Source organism: Beta vulgaris, chromosome 5 (assembly GCF_026745355.1).
Source record: "Beta vulgaris subsp. vulgaris cultivar EL10 chromosome 5, EL10.2, whole genome shotgun sequence".
Classification (NCBI taxonomy): domain Eukaryota; kingdom Viridiplantae; phylum Streptophyta; class Magnoliopsida; order Caryophyllales; family Amaranthaceae; genus Beta; species Beta vulgaris.
The window spans coordinates 8,365,756-8,382,658 of NC_079206.1; the positions used below are offsets into that span (position 1 = coordinate 8,365,756).

Here is a 16,903-nt window from a genome sequence, read left to right on the forward strand (position 1 = left end):
ACTATATAAACCGCTATACCGAGTAGCGGTTTTACCTCGTAAATCGCTACCATCGGTAGCGACTTAACTTGAAGTTAACCGCTACTTTGAGTAACAGTTTACTTTGCCGGAAAAAAAACTCACATGTTGTCCTGCGTATACGGTATACATGGAATTAATTTCAAGTTGTGCGCATATGAGGAACTAATACTCCATTTGACATTATTTATGGAAAAAAATCAAGTTGCAAGGTTTGATATTATGTTGTGATATTCGTTTTTCTAGATTTTAAAAAGTAAGAAAAACCATGACTTCATATTATACCCCTACGACATTTACGAAAATGTCACTTGATATGCAAAGTTTGTACATTTTCGAGATGAATTGGCTCCATAAACTCATGAAGGTTTTGGGACAGAGCAGCATTATAAATCTTGTATCAAATATACATACTTACTATTTTTTTTTTGACGGAAAGAAAAGGGATTTCATTAATATTTCGCCAAACGGCACTTACAAGCCATTTCTGAAAAATATAAAATTCTAATAGAAATACATATCACCCTAGAAATGTAAACATCGCAGATTTGACTTAATTTTGCCTTAATAAAAATCTTCATCTGAAGCAATGCAATCTGTGAGTTCGCTCTGGTTCGGCATACGATCTGCAGATGCGGAAATTTTGGGATGAACGTACTCCAATAGCCTTCCATAATTTTACAGAAGTTGTGAAACCCTAATTCTTCAAAAACCAACACAATCAACATAGTAGAAAAAATCACCATCTAAAAGATGGGAACTTTTATTGAAAGCAAATAAATAGGATTTTTTGGGGCTTACTACTGGTTAAGACACCAGTGGTAGCCCCTAAGAAAAGGATGAAGGAAGAAGAAGATGAAGAAGGAAGGAGAAAGTTTTAAAATAATGAAAACCCTAGCCGCGGCGGCTAAGAAGAATCCCTCCCAAGGAAAAACCTAGAGGGAACAAACTCTCTCTAGAAAACTAGAGAGATACTTACTATATATATATGTTAGTGGTAGTTTTGTAAAAAATTACTTCCTATATATAATACCACCTTATGTATCTGATTAACAATCCGTCTTGCATGGACTCGGTTCACACTAAAAATAGTGTGGACCAGGCCAGGCACGTGACCAGTTAAGAAGTACTCACTTATACACTATATCAAAAATAGATACACTATATCAAAAATAGATACACTATATGATACATAGGTATACTATATCAAAAATAGATACACTATATCATAACTATGTACACTATATCATACAGAGGCACACTATATCATAACTAGGTACACTATATCCTATAGGAACACTATATCATAACTAGGTACACAATATCCTATAGGAAAATATTTACTTAAACGCATTACAGAAACATATACTATATCAAAAATAGATACACTATATCAAAAATAGATATACTATATTATACATAGGTACACTATATCATTTTAACATACACTATATCATTTTAACATATACTATATCATTTTAACATACACTATAACATATCAATATACACTATCCTAAACTCACGTGATATGGATCGGGTGCATACTAATTAGTGTGCACCAGGTTCATATTAGTTTTTTTATCTGATTAATTCCATATAAATATGCTTAGAAGTAAAACATATTCCACTTTACGTTGAAATGAAAATCATGTCTTAATGTAATGTCCACCTCACCATCTCACGTTATTATGTTATCCTTTTAACTTCTATTTTCAGCGTTTTAGTCCTTTTCTAACACATCTTATTGAACTACGTAAGTAATAACACTTATCTTTAAAGTTCCAAATGAACACTAGAACATACACTAATATTGTTAAGGAATATTAGACACATTTTGAAAATATAATTACACAATTAACAATTATTGCAATATTTTTTATGATTGTTTTAAAAGGATTTAAGCGTACTTAGCGTGCAATAGTGTACAGATAGGTGACCTCCTAAAAAGTCTTTCAGAGTGTGCATGAGTGGGGGAAAAATGCGCCGAAAGAACTTATGTGTGTTATTGAGGACAGCTGTTGACCTTATATGCACATTGGTAACGATAGACTCAATCCTATATGAGTCAGATTTTACAATTATACTCTATTCTTGTAATTATCAAAAAAAAATTATACACTATTCTTGTGAGAAAGTATCCTTGCATAACATCTATGGGCAAACAGTTGCCCATAACCGGGGTATATTCGATATTAGAGGGAAAAGTAAGGGTAAAAAAGTAATAGGTGGGAAAACAGAAACTAACTAAAGAGAGAGGAGAGATATAAGGAGAGAGATTTAAGGAACTTGTCAGCGCCAAAACAGAGGGAAGAAAAGAGGTGAAATATATCCGTTTGGAAGATGGAAGAAGATGAAGCTGGAGCTGGAGCAAGTGTTGATGGAAAGATGATCTCCATTGAGCAAGAGGTATTGTGGTTTAAATTTTTGTAATTATGTGTTAATTAGTTTGTTTTACATGATTAAGAATGATGAATGATGAATTGAATTTAGGTTATATTACAATTGTTCTGAAAATTTAGGAAAAAATGTGTAAATTTATTATATGAATAGTAATGGGAGAAAGTATCCGTTTGTTTTACATGTAATAGTAGAAGAATTTGCGTTAGTTGTATAAAATAATGAATGTTGTGAAGATGAGATGAATGTTGTGAAGATGAGATGAGAAAAATAGAATTAATTTTATGAAATAAAGCAATTTGTTGTTTTTGATGTTGTTGTATGAAAAATGAAGGAAGAAGAATCTGGGTATTTGGTTTGAAATTGTGTATCATGAAATGGTGTATTATAATTGAAGGATGTAGAATTTGGTTATTTGTTATGACATTGTGTATCATGAAATGGTGTATTATAATTGAAGCATGTAGAATTTGGTTTTTTGGTATGAAATTGTGTAGCATGAATTGGTGTATTATAATTGAAGGATGTAGAATCTGGTTAGTTGGTATGAGATTGTGTATCATGAATTGGTGTATTATAATTGAAGGATGGGTGGATGTAAGTTTGTCGTATTGTTTGTTTGTGATTAACATGTAGGATGTTGATTAGTTGAAATAAATGGAGACATGTATGTGGGAGATGTTCTAGTGGAAGGCATAGATGAAGTGCAAGGCAACGAGATTGTTGCTTTAACTCCTACTGGGAAGGTGAGTGGGTGCAAAATAGGGGCAATTGAGGTTGTTCCTGCACCGTTTGTGGGCATGGTATTCCCTAACTTGGAAGCGGTGGATAGTTTTTATAAAAAATATGGGAAGCAGGAAGGATTTGGGGTTGTGCGTTCGGGTGGGGCATATAGAAGAAAAGCAGGTGAAGAAAGGAAGAGGCGTAATACAACATGGACTTGTGAATGTTATGGTAGGCCGGATAGGAGGAAACGGGTAAACGGCGTAGGGTGGTGACAGATTCTGTGATTGATGATGATTTAGCTACGAAGAAGTCAAAGAAATGTGATTGTACTGCCATGATGTATGCTACTTGTAATGAAGAAGGGAGTGGGAAGTTAAGAAAGTTATAAATGAACATAAAAACCACGAGCCAACGCCGTCAAAGTCTCGATACATTAGTATGTATAGGAAAGAGGAGTTGTATAATCATGTTAGAAGGAAACTTTTTAACGATTATAACTCGGGGTTGAAGATACCACAAATTCACGGATGCCTTGCTAGGGAGAGGAACGGGGTAGAGGATTGGGTAGTAACTGAACGTGATTTGCGCAATGAAGTGAGTAAGGTGAAACGGTTGAAACTTAAAGAAGGTGATGCGAATGCTATGCTAAAGTATTTCAACAAAATGAGTTTGACAATCAAAATTTTTTTAGTATGCATAGATTGGATGACGATATGACATTAAAAGGATATTCTATGGGTTGATGCTCGAAGTAGAGTAGCATATGAAGAGTTTGGAGATGTGGTTTGTTTTGATGCAACGTATTTGACTAACGAGTATGAGTTGCCATTTGCTAACTTTGTAGGGGTTAATCATCATGGGCAGAGTATTTTACTAGGTTGTGCATTAATTTCTCACGAGAATACGAAGACTTATGAGTGGGTTTTCTCTACATGGCTAAGTTGCATGGGTGGTAAAAGTCCAATGGGCATTCTTACAGATCAAGATGCGGCAATGCGGAAGGCATTGCTTACATCTATGCCCGAAGCTCGACATCGATGGTGTTTGTGGCACATAACTGAAAAGTTTTGCTCAAAGCTAGGCATGTTTGAGAAATATCAAGATATTAAGGATGATCTTCTTTATGCCATATATGATAGCTTAGATCCTTCTGAATTTGAGGAGAATTGGAACAATGTAATTGCAAAGTATGATCTTGTTGACAATGGTTGGCTTGGAGGTAAGATTTATGTAGTTATTAAATTGTTATTAAATTAGGTGTGTAGTGTTGAAATTAACGGTGTTTAAATACTATGATATACTATGATAAGGTGAGATTAATAGCACCAATTTCTTGCTGTCAAATAGACTTGTTGTGTCATATTAAACTTTGAATCTTGAACTGGACTTCATATATGTTTTTATAAATTATGAATACTATGTTGCAAACTTTGAATCTTGAACTGGACTTCATATATGTTATTTATATATTATGACTACTATGTTGCAAACTTTTAATCTTGAACTGGACTTCATATATGTTATTTATATATTATGAATACTATGTTGCAAACTTTAATCTTGAATGGATTCATATATGTTATTTATATATTATGAATACTATGTTGCAAACTTTCAATCTTGAACTGGACCTCATATATGTTATTTTTATATTATGAATACTATGTTGCAAACTTTCAATCTTGAACTGGACCTCATATATGTTATTTTTATATTATATATTACAGGTTTATATCGGGAAAGAGAAATGTGGGTTCCTGCATACATGACACATGTTTTGGGCGGGAATGAAGACTACACAAAGAGTAGAGAGTATAAACAGCTTCTTTGACGGGTATGTGAACAAACACACTCGGTTGTATGAGTTTGCGGAGAGGTATTGTGAAGCAATGGAGGTTCGCGCAAATGACGAGAAGGAGAACGACGCAAATTCAGCCAGGTATGTGAGGACACTTGAAACTGATTTTTCTGTTGAAGCTATATACCAGAAGATATACACTGACAATAAATTTAAGGAGGTTCAAAGAGAGTGCACTAGGTCCTTATATTTGAATGTGCAGGGAAAGAATGTAGTTTCAGATAATGTTTTGGAACATTATGTTCAAGATAGGGTGTGGGTAAGATGTAAAGACACAAGAAAAGAGATTGTTTCCAAAAAAAAGAGGATGTACAAGGTTACGTTTGACTCTAGTACAAAGGATGTAAGTTGTGCATGCAAGTTATTTGAGTGCAATGGAATCATGTGTCGTCACATGATATTTGTATATGAGATTCATGACCAGTTAGAGGTCCCAGAAAAATATATTTTGAGGCGGTGGAGAAAAGATGTTCATAGAAAACATACGAGGGTTAAGGTGGCTTATCACGACCCTTCGAAAACAGATGAGGTTCGTAGATATGATTATATTTTTGACAAATTTGTTCCAATTTGTGAGAAGGCTTCAAAGTTTGAGGAGAATATTGCTGTTGTAGTAGAAATGTTTGACCTCATGAAATTGCGGGTTGAGGAGACAAGTGCCATGGTAATGAGGCGGATGCTTGAAGGGGATATAGATATGACTCCCAATTCTGTGGTTAAGCAGAAGAATAACGAGTTTGGTCCTCCATGTGTGGGTCAAAATGGGAAGAAGAAGAAGGGGAAAGTTGTTGTGGATGCACCATTGCATAATGTGAAAGATCCACCTTGCAAGAAGGTTGCACATCGAACTCGAGGTATGCGGTATGTATCTGTTGCAGAAGAAGCGAAGAGAAAGATAGCTTCGAAATCTAAGGCAAGCAAGTCGAGGGCGGCCAAGAGACCTAGGAGGAAGAAGGTAATTATCGACATTGGTTAGACATGTTTTATTAAATTATGATGTAGTTGTTTGGGTATGGTTGTAATGCGATAAATGTTAGGTTTTAATGCGATAAATTTCATAATTTATCCAGGTTGATTTGAATGTCGCAGTTGCTACACCGAGGTCTAAGGTAAAGAAATTGGTAGTGGTAGTGGGTGGAAGTTTAATTGTACAAATTAAGTTGTATTAACTGAAATTATTTGTGGGTGGTAGGAGCTGAACTTGAATGGTGTAGGCGAAGGAGAATGTTCAGGAATGACGGCTACACCAAGTGCGGGGCCACAGGTATATAATGTAACTTTTTTATTTTTAACTTATATAGAAGAATGTAACTTTAAACTTTAGAATTTTTCATATTTATTTGTAGGAGATAAATATGGAGGATCCAGATTTTCCTATCTCCGTTGGAGGTATTGAGTTGGTTGATGGAGATGGTTCTATAGGATATTTTACACGATTGTTAGGTAGTCGCGATGGTGAAACAATTAGATCGTACGTTGGTTCGAATGATATGCTTCAGTTGAGCATTGGAAGAATGTGAAGAAATGTGGTTTGAAGTTATGTAAAATTTATGGATGACAAAAAGTTGTGGTAATGTGGTCACTAAAATGTGGTTATATTTGTAATGTTAATTTTTGGCATCAAATAGAATTATGTTTTGTTATATAGCTTGCTTAGAAGTGACAACATTGAATATTATGTGATACTTTCATTCACTATTTTGGGAGGATGTTACGAAAATCTACTTCATGAGTGCTTATAGGAATATTATGTGACTATTTTAAGTGTAATTTTGTATATAGGAAATTATGAAAATTTAGGAAATTATGTTTCACATAAACATAAAAAGAGTTGGGGAGAAATTGAGAAATGAAATAGTTGGGAAAATGTGGGAAACCAAACGAAATGGAATTATGGCCGTTTTGTAATGTGTGGCCCATATTGTGTAATGAGAAAATTGGGCTACTTAATGTATGGCACAAATATTGCAAATGGGCTAGCAGCCACGTGTGGTTTCATTTTTGTAGTGGCAAACAAATTAGAGAGAATGCATTGAAGTTTAATGGCACAAATATTGCAAATGGGCTAGCCACGTGTGGTTTCATTCTTTAAGTGGCAATCAAATTAGAGACAATGCATTGAAGTTTGATAGATGGTGGTGAGTTCAAGTCATTAATTACTCCTACTAGTGAAAGTCTTTATAAGGTTGTGAAACGTAAGTTTATGAAACAAAAGCTTCTACTAATTTATTCTCTAAGTGAAAAAATGAGTGAGAAGGGTAATATTAATATGAGTGAGATGGGTAATATTGAAGAAGAAAAAGTGGTAAAACTAATAGTGAAATCAGGAGATCTTGTTGATTTTGGTGTGTCGTATGTGTTGGGTGTACATACTCCACTTGCGAAGTTATATTCATTTTACGCTACACACGTAGGGGTGGACCCCGATGACCTCTACCTCATGTGTAGGGGTCAGTTCTTAAGACCGGACACAAATTCCTTTGTTTACGGGTTTGATGACACTGAGCTCGTGCTAGCTTATTCAAAGGTAACTATGTGAAAGAAGTTATATTATGTAGTTTGTTTGAAAAAAAAAATCTGTTTTTATTATGTGAAAGAATTATTAATCTCTATTATATAAGCCAAGGGAGGAGGTGTGGTGTCCTCTTTTGAAGTGACTAAAATACCCTTAATGATCTAATTAATGGAATGAAAAAAATTACAAAAGCAAATCATTTAAAAATTCTCATTCCAACTTGCCATTTAAAATAAGTTTAAAATGGTATATGCATCAAATACTTCAATCAAAAATTAAATGGACAAAATATTTATACCTTATAAAAAAAGATGGCATACATAACGTGCACATGAAAAGTCTGAACATTCACTATCTTTGATACTATTTAATTCAGTTAAACCGACTCATTATTTTTGTTTCATTCTGTTCAATATTCATTCACAAAAAATTAATGTTAACAATCACTCACAACCTTTTTATTTTTTTACATTAGCGAATTAATATATCTAAATTCATCTAACTGTTGAATTTTTCACATTTAAGTTTAATCATAAATAAAGTACGAATGGAGTATCTAATAGAATAACAAATTTTGAAATTAACGCACGCATCGCGTGCATATGAAGGCTAGTATGTTAGTAAGTAGTAGGCATGTTGAACTTCAAAAGTTAAGGTCGGAAAAAAAATAATGTGAATGAATTGTAAATATGTTGTAACTAGGCATGTTGTTAGTTGACATATTATTAGTTAAAAAAGAAATTGAATTAGAGATGGTGAAATGTAAAAAACTTAAAAAGTTATATTAAAAAATAATTATTTCAATTTAAATTATGTTCAAAATTAATGTTTGTGTTTTATTTGTTTCCATGTTACTTTGAAAATTGGACTAAAATCTAATGTTTACTACAGTCAGGAAAAAGTGTTACCGCTGATGTGGATATTGATCGCGACTATTACTTCGTTACAATGCGTGATCTACAAACGAAGCCCACAGTAAGGATATTCCGGATGAAATGCACTACTAAACTACAAAGACTATTATTTCGAAATTTGTAGTATGATATAGTGAATTTAATATTATAATAGACGAACATGATATAAGTGAATATAATATTAGTTAAAATACTGAGTAGTAGACAAATATAAGTTGAGTATAAGTAGACGAATATAAGTTGAGTATAAGTCAACGTATTATTTATTTGTAAATATTATTTGAATATTTATTTCTTCCCACTACTATTCAAAACCGAAGTTCATTAATAAGTGAGTTAATGAATATTTCTTCCCCCTACTCTTGAAAACCGAAGTTCATTAATAAGTGAGTTAATGAATATTTCTTCCCCCCCTTGTTAACAGAAGTTTATTAAATAGTCAATTACTACTAATTAACTTTTTTCAACCTTCATCTCACATCTCACATCGTCTTTCTCCTCTCTCATCTTCTTCACTATTTTCTACACCAAAAACACCATTTTCTACACCGAAAACACCCACCTAAACACCCCACCACCGCCCTCCCTAAACCCACTGATATGATGGCACTCTTCTTGAAAATTACAGAAGAACTTAGAGAAGCAGGCGCAACTAAGCAAGAACGTCATTTATGCACGCTTCTTGGCAATTCAATCACTGATGGCACCCCATACGCCTGGAAGATGTTCTATTCCGGCGAAGCCGCTGAACTACTGAGCGAAGAAACGTACGAAACATTGAAAGCAACGATAGAACTTATGGAGGCTTTTTTTGATACACCCCCTTGTAGGTCTACCTTTAGCGTTTCAGGGGAAAAAAAAAAAGGGAAATGCACAAAAAAATCGAAGCACAGTTATGATGTTCAAGCGACCCGGAAAAAACAACCACCAAAGGAAAAAATCCCATCTAAAGAGAAAGGCAAAGGAAAAAAAACTGAGGTTCGAAGCATTGTAGACTATGGTAGCGAAAGAGGAACCACTATCTACCTTAATGTTAAGGAAGAAGTCTTTGATGATGAAGACTCTGAAGAGATAGCCTATGATGCTCAAGACTTTTTTTGAGGTAAGTATGATTGACTTTTCCGGCTTATTGGTAATGTAAAGTTAAATTTTTTTATTTTTTAACTGGGTAATTTAAAGTTGGTAATTTAAAGTTATTTGTGGTGTTCTTATTATATGTATTAATTCTTTGATGCGCGGAACAATTTGCATTAACATTTAGTTAGACTTATTTAAAAAGAATTTTGCATTAACATTTTTATTTTCCGTTGATTGATAAAAAATTATACAATCTAATTATATCTTATAAAAAGACACGTTGGTTTTATTTAAATAGTAAAATAGTATTACCAAAAATATGAAATGTATGAAATGTAGATCTAATATCATCATTCAAACTTATCATTCTAACGATTTCGTACGATGTTGCTTTTTTGTAGCTGCGGCCACCACCATTGAAGATTAATTATGTTCATGACCCACTCGCGAGCTGATTTGGATTACTAGAATTGGCTATGTGCTTTTGTTTTTATTTTGGACAACTATCATAAAAGTAGGTTATGAATTGGTAAATGGTGTAACTAAGTTCTGATCATCTTTTGCAAGCTTTTGGAAATGCTTCGTTTTTAGTTGTTAATGTGAATCATATCTCTAAATGTGTATCTGTTAATGTTAATCATATCAGTGGTTCTAAGAATCATATCTCATATAGCAGTAATCATATCTCATATAGCAGTAATCATATCTCATATAGAAGTAATATGAATCATATCATATAATAACATAACGAGGTCCCCAACAGTAGTACATTAGAAAAGCATAAACCGAACCCGACTCCTAACAACCATAATCTAAACCCGAGTCATAAGAAACAACAATAACATTGATAGTAGACAACTAATAAGCAATATCTTCTCCCTACTAGCCATGGACTCCATCTTCAATTGATGATATTTGTTTGTCTTCTCCAAAACAATTTTTTTTTCCTTCAATTGATGCACCTTAGCTTGTAATTTCCTGTTTAATTCTGTAAGTTCCTCTATAATTGCATCTTTGTTCTTCATATGTTCATCCGTTAAATGAGAGTGTAAATCGTCCTCCCAAATAAAAAAGCCACAATCATCCGACTATTAAAAATAAATATAATTATAATTAGACAACAAAATGCATGTAACATAATAAAAATTAAACAAGACTTAATATGATTAAAATAAAATGCTTACAGGCCATGCTGCACAACCATAGAATTTTCTTCCGGCGTTAGGGCCCCCATTGGCGGTGCGGATATTAGCTTGCCGGTGATGATAACATTTAATTGGATTTTTTTTCCGACCAACACTACTCGAAGAACCACTAGACCCTTGCATATTACTTCTACTTGCAATCGCTTTGCTAATCCCTTTACATTATATAATGCCAATAGGTCCTCACAACCTAAAAGATGGGGCCCAACTTCCAATATGTCACTTGTTATATATAGTTAATGCCTTTGCCACCCCCCTCATATTGACAATTACTTAAACCACTTCAAAACTAATTGAAACCAATTTCCCATGGTTCCTCCACCACAAAATTTCCACTATGAACCGGCCGGAGTTATGGTGGTAAGGCAAAGGCCACCATTCACTAGGGAGGCACCTCATATTAATGTCAACCAACATCGTTACTTTTACCACCAACCAAGAGATGTTGCTGAGGAAAACCGGGTCTACTTGAATGCTCATCAAGTGCGACACTTAATGAGGAATCCTTTCCTTTCATGGCCTACCCACATGTTGCCACTCTACATGGTTAGTCCTGATGGTTATGTGAGGCACGCGTACGTACCTTCTTTAAGTGATTTAGGAGGGGTTCCAGCACCCGCGCGAGTTTTGATAAGGTGGCAGATGGTGAAACTTGACATGCAACGTGTTGAAGATCATATTGTGCCACGGGAATTTGAAAATGTGATGGACCCTTACCCCATTATGTACAACAGAGGGAGAATTTTAGCTCTCCAAAGAAGGCCATGTAATGTGGTAATGGCTACATATGAAGATGCCATGGAGATCCTACATGTAATTGAGGAATTCAACCAGATCAATGTCCTCATTACGGAAATGGTTGTGAGGAAAGATGGGTTCTATCGGCCTTTCAATTTCGTTAAGATCCACCCGATGCTCAACAACCATTCCCCAAATATTGCACTACATAGTCCAATTATTGTTTGGAGTATGAGAGGAATTACAAGGCCGGGATTTATAAATAATCTTTTGGATAGCATTCACAACCATAGGCCTCGTTTAATTGTACTTTTCGAAACCCGAGCGACCCCCAATCAATTTCATTATTTATGGTCTCGTCAAGGGGGGCCCAATATGAGGTGGGAGGCCGCCTCGGGACTTCGTGAAACCGGAGGTACGGTGGTTATGTGGGACCCCACAAAACTAGCTATGAACAGATTACCAACAACGTTTATGGGAATTATAAGAATGAAGATCATTTTCAAGGTAACGTTATAAATATATGTGTTGGTTTTTTCATAAGTTACAAATTTTTATACCTATTAACATTATTCTTGTTAATAATTTTTGCAGGGACTGTGATGCACTGTGGAGGAATTATCTTAATTACAATTATCTTAATTCCATAAGCGTTAGTTTAATTGTATGTTTTTTCTTATGAAATCAACGTTTAATTGTATGTTTCTTACTCTAATGTTAATTGTAACAACTTATGTTTTTGCAATTGTAAGAACTAAATCCACTATATGTACGTTTTTTTAATTCACCTTTATTTATTTTTTTTAAATATATGCTGTAAATAATTCATAGATATGATGGGTCTGCAAAAAGAAGGTCTACAATTATAGGATGTGATGGGATGATGCAGCAAGCCCAATTCTCTAGATGTAGGAGGCGTGTTGCAGCAGATTTGTTGTGGGCTTGCGTGCAAGGTCTGCACCTTCTCGGTTCTCGGGCTAAAACAACAGCAGCTGGACATTGAGCTGTTGTGTCAAACAGCTGTTTTTAGCTCTTTAAAATTTATTTTTTTAATTAGTCCCTCGGCACAGCTGGCGGGCTTTAGCTCCAAAACTTTATTTAAAACAAAATAGTCTGTGGCCCTTCTTCCCACCACACCACATGCCCAAATTCTAGCCCAATTTATTTTTTAACACAAACGTTTCAAGGTATTTGTTTTCTATATTTGCCTATAAATATAACTTGCATATGTAATATAACTATATCATTCCATAAAAACATTCTACCTTCATTCCATAAAAAACATTCTACCTTCATTCCATAAAAAACATTCTACCTTCATTCCTAAAAAAAATTGTGAATACAATATATATGCGAAAACGAATACAATATATATGCGAAAACGAAACGTCTAAAATTAAGGTAAAGCCATGTCAACGGCAAAAATTTCTCTACATTGTAATTCTATCGACCAAATACTTAACGGCGGCATTGCAACACGCTCCATTACCGAGGTTGTGGCGAGAACGCATCAGGTAAAACCCAATTATGCCTACAAGCTGTAATGTGTGCACAATTGCCACCAAGACTTGGTGGTCTTTACTGTGGATCTATATACTTAAACACAAGTGGGCCTTTTCCATCAACTAGAGCCAACACATTACCAATTAAATGTCGCACAATTTATGATTCAGGTGAAAATCCCTTAGACAACATCATTGTGAAACAAGTTAATTCCCCCGAGGAAATGATTGTTGTCCTAGACAATCTTAAAACCCTAATGGAGAATTCCTTACTTACTACTCGACCTATACGCCTACTGGTACTCGATTCAATAACGGCCCTATGCCGCTCTTATTTTAGTACTAATGATATAACAGCAAGGAGTACTTTTCTGCGAAAAGTGAATACTACTCTTAATGAATTAGGTAATCAATACAACTCCGCTATCATCATCACAAACGAGGTTACTGACGTAGTTGGCAGCTCCGTACGGGGAACAAGGGGTCACGTTCATCAAGTGCAAAGTAGTGGAAGGATGGTGCAACCAAGTCTTGGTATGTATTAGACCGGACTAATAAACATCCGTATCTTCCTCACAAAAGAGGATACAGATGGAAGAACACGTAGAGAAGCACGTGTTGTATTATCTTCTACTCTACCACTTAGACGGGCCGAATTCGCTATAGGCCCATTGGGATTATTTTGCAACATACAAACTGTTCGTATTTACTAGTAACGTACATTATGGCCTTATTGATTATTTTATGAACTTCTTCTACCCAAAGTACTTATTTCATTAAATTTGCTACCACATTTTCAGTTTGTTATTTAATTATGTTTGCTAAGTGTGCTTTACTTATTTCAATAAATTTGCTACCACATTTTCTCACTTTGTTATTTAATTATGTTTACGACATTTTCACTTTGTTATTTAATTATGTTTGCTACATTATCAATTTGTCCCTCACATGTCCATCACTTGATGGAATAAATGAAGTGAAGCTACACAAAAATGATTGCCCAAGAAGCCCACGAACAAGTATGTCCACCTAAACAAACATTTAAACATTTAAACATTTTACACCAAAATTATAAATAAAAACATATGGCCACTTAACAAGTATGCCCACGTACGATATGGCATAGCTTACCCCCAAAAAAAACACACGATATCTCATATATTACCCAAATATTCACACCACCCTTTGCGTCCTGACCCCAAACCCTTTGCGTCCTATAGAACCCAACATGTCTTTTAAAGGCCTAACTTTACTACTACCCCCATACTTTACTACCGATCATCTTCTTCACCTTATCTTGCTCATTGCCTTCACAAAGCAAATCTTCTGTAAGCAGCCACTTCCTTTCCTCCTTTATATTAGCAGGCTGCAATTACATCACTAACTTTAGTCACGTTCTCAAAGTAATACATATAATGCAAAATTTAAAGTCACAAACACTACTCACCGATAAATACTCAAATTTGTAACGCGCTGCACACCCCTTTATTGCCAATAGCATGTGGATCCCACTTTCATCACTACACACACAATAACTTCAATTACAAACCCTATGGCCACTTCCTTCAAATATGCCACACAAAACAACATTAAATTTACCATTCACTATGGGCGTCGTCCATATTCACTGCCTTCCTCTCCCATTTTGTTATTTGCCCAGGTAACCATTGCCCTTCAAAGCTTGAGAACAGAATATCAACCCTAATCGCCTATTACAAATAATATGACTATCATAACTCAATTTGATAACAACTATTTAACAAACACCATATAATATCAACTCGTTTCTTTACCAATTCCTCAATGGCCTTTGCATGGTGCTCCAATGAATTTGGACGGTGTGCATCTATGACCCACACCTCCTCACTGTTAACAGAAAATGCAGCACACCACCATTTTCTGTCTTCCAAAACTGGAACAAAGACCTACCATAACCAAATATGAAGTCCAGTTCAAGATTGAAAGTTTGCAACATAGTTTTCATAATATAAAAATAACATATATGAGGTCCAGTTCAAGATTGAAAGTTTGCAACATAGTTTTCATAATATATAAATAACATATATGAGGTCCAGTTCAAGATTAAAAGTTTGCAACCTAGTATTCATAATATAAAAATAACATATATGAGGTCCAGTTCAAGATTAAAAGTTTGCAACCTAGTATTCATAATATAAAAATAACATATATGAGGTCCAGTTCAAGATTAAAAGTTTGCAACCTAGTATTCATAATATATAAATAACATATATGAGGTCCAGTTCTTCACACAAGAACAAAATCAAACTTCATTCCCAGTTCTTCACACATATTATTTAGGCTATTACAATCAACTTAATACTACTCCTACAACTTAATAACCAACCATGATTACATCAGTCACACCATCAAAGTTTCACATATCCCACTCATATTAAATCAACAATTTATGAGATGAGGAAATATTCTGAACATTCGTATATACAAATCCTTCAAATGGCCAAATATATTATGACCAACTTAACCATCTATCAATCCTTCAGGTTCTTTCCTAAGGGTTTAAGGGTTTTATAGTTTATAGTTTATAGTTTATAGTGCACTACCACATATCAAACAATCAAATTACCATACTCATACATATACTACTCATGATTTTTAGCGTATTAATTCATTATTCTCATACTATTTCCTTACCCCAAATATACGATTGGCGTGAACTCCCTTAAATCCTTTAGCAACAGCACATCCAATTTCACGACAATCGTTCCAATCTCCCGACCTCCGCACATTCTCAAATACCCGAGCCTGCATATACAACCCCCATTAGTGCTTTTAAATATTACTAATATTTACTAATATTGCATTGATCTAATAATAAAACCTTGCCGCAAATGTAGGATCGATCATAAAACGTATACTAGAGTTTCCAAATTTCCTCCGCCACATGCGCGTATACATTGCACCAGCCACCCTTACGTACTGCATTCAAAGTTGCTTCCTTTACAAATTAATATCGTTTTTATTTACAAATTATTTAACAAGCATATGAACTTACATTCTCGTGAACGCATTGTGTGCCACCAAGCACTGTCTTGCATTCTTCTAAGGTAGCAACCAATGTCCCACATTTTACCATTACGACTTCTTCCCTGAAACCATCAAACCATCAAATACACATCAATGTTACTATAAAAACCTGTGTACTACTTGATAAAATAGAGAAACTTACGCATTGGCATCCGGTTTTTCATCATAAATAAACTTCATTAGCTTTGACTTGAAGTTTGGATACTCTCTAGGTATAAGTTGAACATTAAATTCCTTATCACGTATCCTTGCACTGGCTCTTGTAACCCGCTTCCTCCTACTCTTCTTCACTTTCGATGATCCTTTTGTTCGCGACAAGCTTCCTAAGCTTCCTGATATGGTTTCCAAGTTTCCCGGCGCAGAGCTTTCAGGACCTAAATTGTCTCCAACAACAGGGGATCGAATGCAAATCCCCACTCATACCTCGATGTACTAGGTCCACCATCACAATCACCATCATCACTCAACATTTTTATCCGTTGACTCACCAACTTTATCACCCTACTTAAAGACGAACTTGCTGCTGCACTTCCTACACCACTGCCACCACTGCCTTCCCTTCCTCCTCCCATACCACCACTGCCTCCACTGCCATCTTGCCTTCCTCCACTGCCTTCACTTCCTCCACTGCCTTCACTTCCTCCTCCTAGACCACCACTTACTCCCACACCACCAACACTGCCTTCCTCCCCTCCCAGACCACCATTTTCTCCCACACCACCACTGCCACCCACACCACCACTGTCTCCCACACCTCCCATACCACCACTGTCACCCACACCACCACTGCCTCCCACACCTCCCATACCACCACTGCCTCCCACACCTCCCACACCACCACTGCCTCCCACATCTGCCATACCACCACTGCCTCCCACATCTCCCAT

The 16,903-nt window shown here is 35.3% G+C and overlaps 2 protein-coding genes across 3 annotated transcripts; one reads left to right on the plus strand and one right to left on the minus strand.

The window, feature by feature from the left end:
* The first annotated feature begins 3,848 nt into the window (after nt 1–3,848).
* LOC125497614 (protein FAR1-RELATED SEQUENCE 6-like) lies at nt 3,849–6,537 on the plus strand. Of its 2 annotated transcripts, XM_048645012.2 has the most exons (4): nt 3,849–4,360; nt 4,869–5,954; nt 6,192–6,263; nt 6,346–6,537. In XM_048645012.2, the coding sequence occupies exons 2-4, from the start codon at nt 4,914–4,916 to the stop codon at nt 6,517–6,519; spliced, it is 1,287 nt and encodes a 428-aa protein (XP_048500969.1). In that variant the 5' UTR covers nt 3,849–4,360; nt 4,869–4,913; the 3' UTR covers nt 6,520–6,537. The 2 variants fall into 2 exon arrangements, with proteins under 2 accessions (XP_048500969.1, XP_048500967.2); XM_048645010.2 differs by lacking the exon at nt 6,346–6,537 and having other exon boundaries at nt 3,850–4,360; nt 6,070–6,308.
* A 7,435-nt stretch (nt 6,538–13,972) lies between these two features.
* Nucleotides 13,973–16,731, minus strand: LOC125497612 (uncharacterized). The gene is made up of 7 exons (XM_048645009.2): nt 16,159–16,731; nt 15,985–16,078; nt 15,816–15,908; nt 15,624–15,734; nt 14,744–14,875; nt 14,550–14,659; nt 13,973–14,316 (listed from the first exon to the last, which is right to left on the minus strand). The coding sequence occupies exons 1-7, from the start codon at nt 16,194–16,196 to the stop codon at nt 14,304–14,306; spliced, it is 591 nt and encodes a 196-aa protein (XP_048500966.2). The 5' UTR covers nt 16,197–16,731; the 3' UTR covers nt 13,973–14,303.
* Between the last annotated feature and the right edge of the window lie 172 nt (nt 16,732–16,903).

Bases quoted from the DNA above. Each gene is read 5' to 3' on its own strand.
- LOC125497614 (XM_048645012.2), top strand. From the start codon at position 4,914: ATGTTTTGGGCGGGAATGAAGACTACACAAAGAGTAGAGAGTATAAAC. The intron at 5,955-6,191 runs GTAATTATCGAC...TGTGGGTGGTAG, and splicing joins AGAGACCTAGGAGGAAGAAG to GAGCTGAACTTGAATGGTGT. The intron at 6,264-6,345 runs GTATATAATGTA...ATTTATTTGTAG, and splicing joins CACCAAGTGCGGGGCCACAG to GAGATAAATATGGAGGATCC.
- LOC125497612 (XM_048645009.2), bottom strand. From the start codon at position 16,196: ATGAAGTTTATTTATGATGAAAAACCGGATGCCAATGC. The intron at 16,079-16,158 runs GTAAGTTTCTCT...TGATGGTTTCAG, and splicing joins GAAAAACCGGATGCCAATGC to GGAAGAAGTCGTAATGGTAA. The intron at 14,660-14,743 runs GTAAAGAAACGA...TATTTGTAATAG, and splicing joins CAAAGGCCATTGAGGAATTG to GCGATTAGGGTTGATATTCT.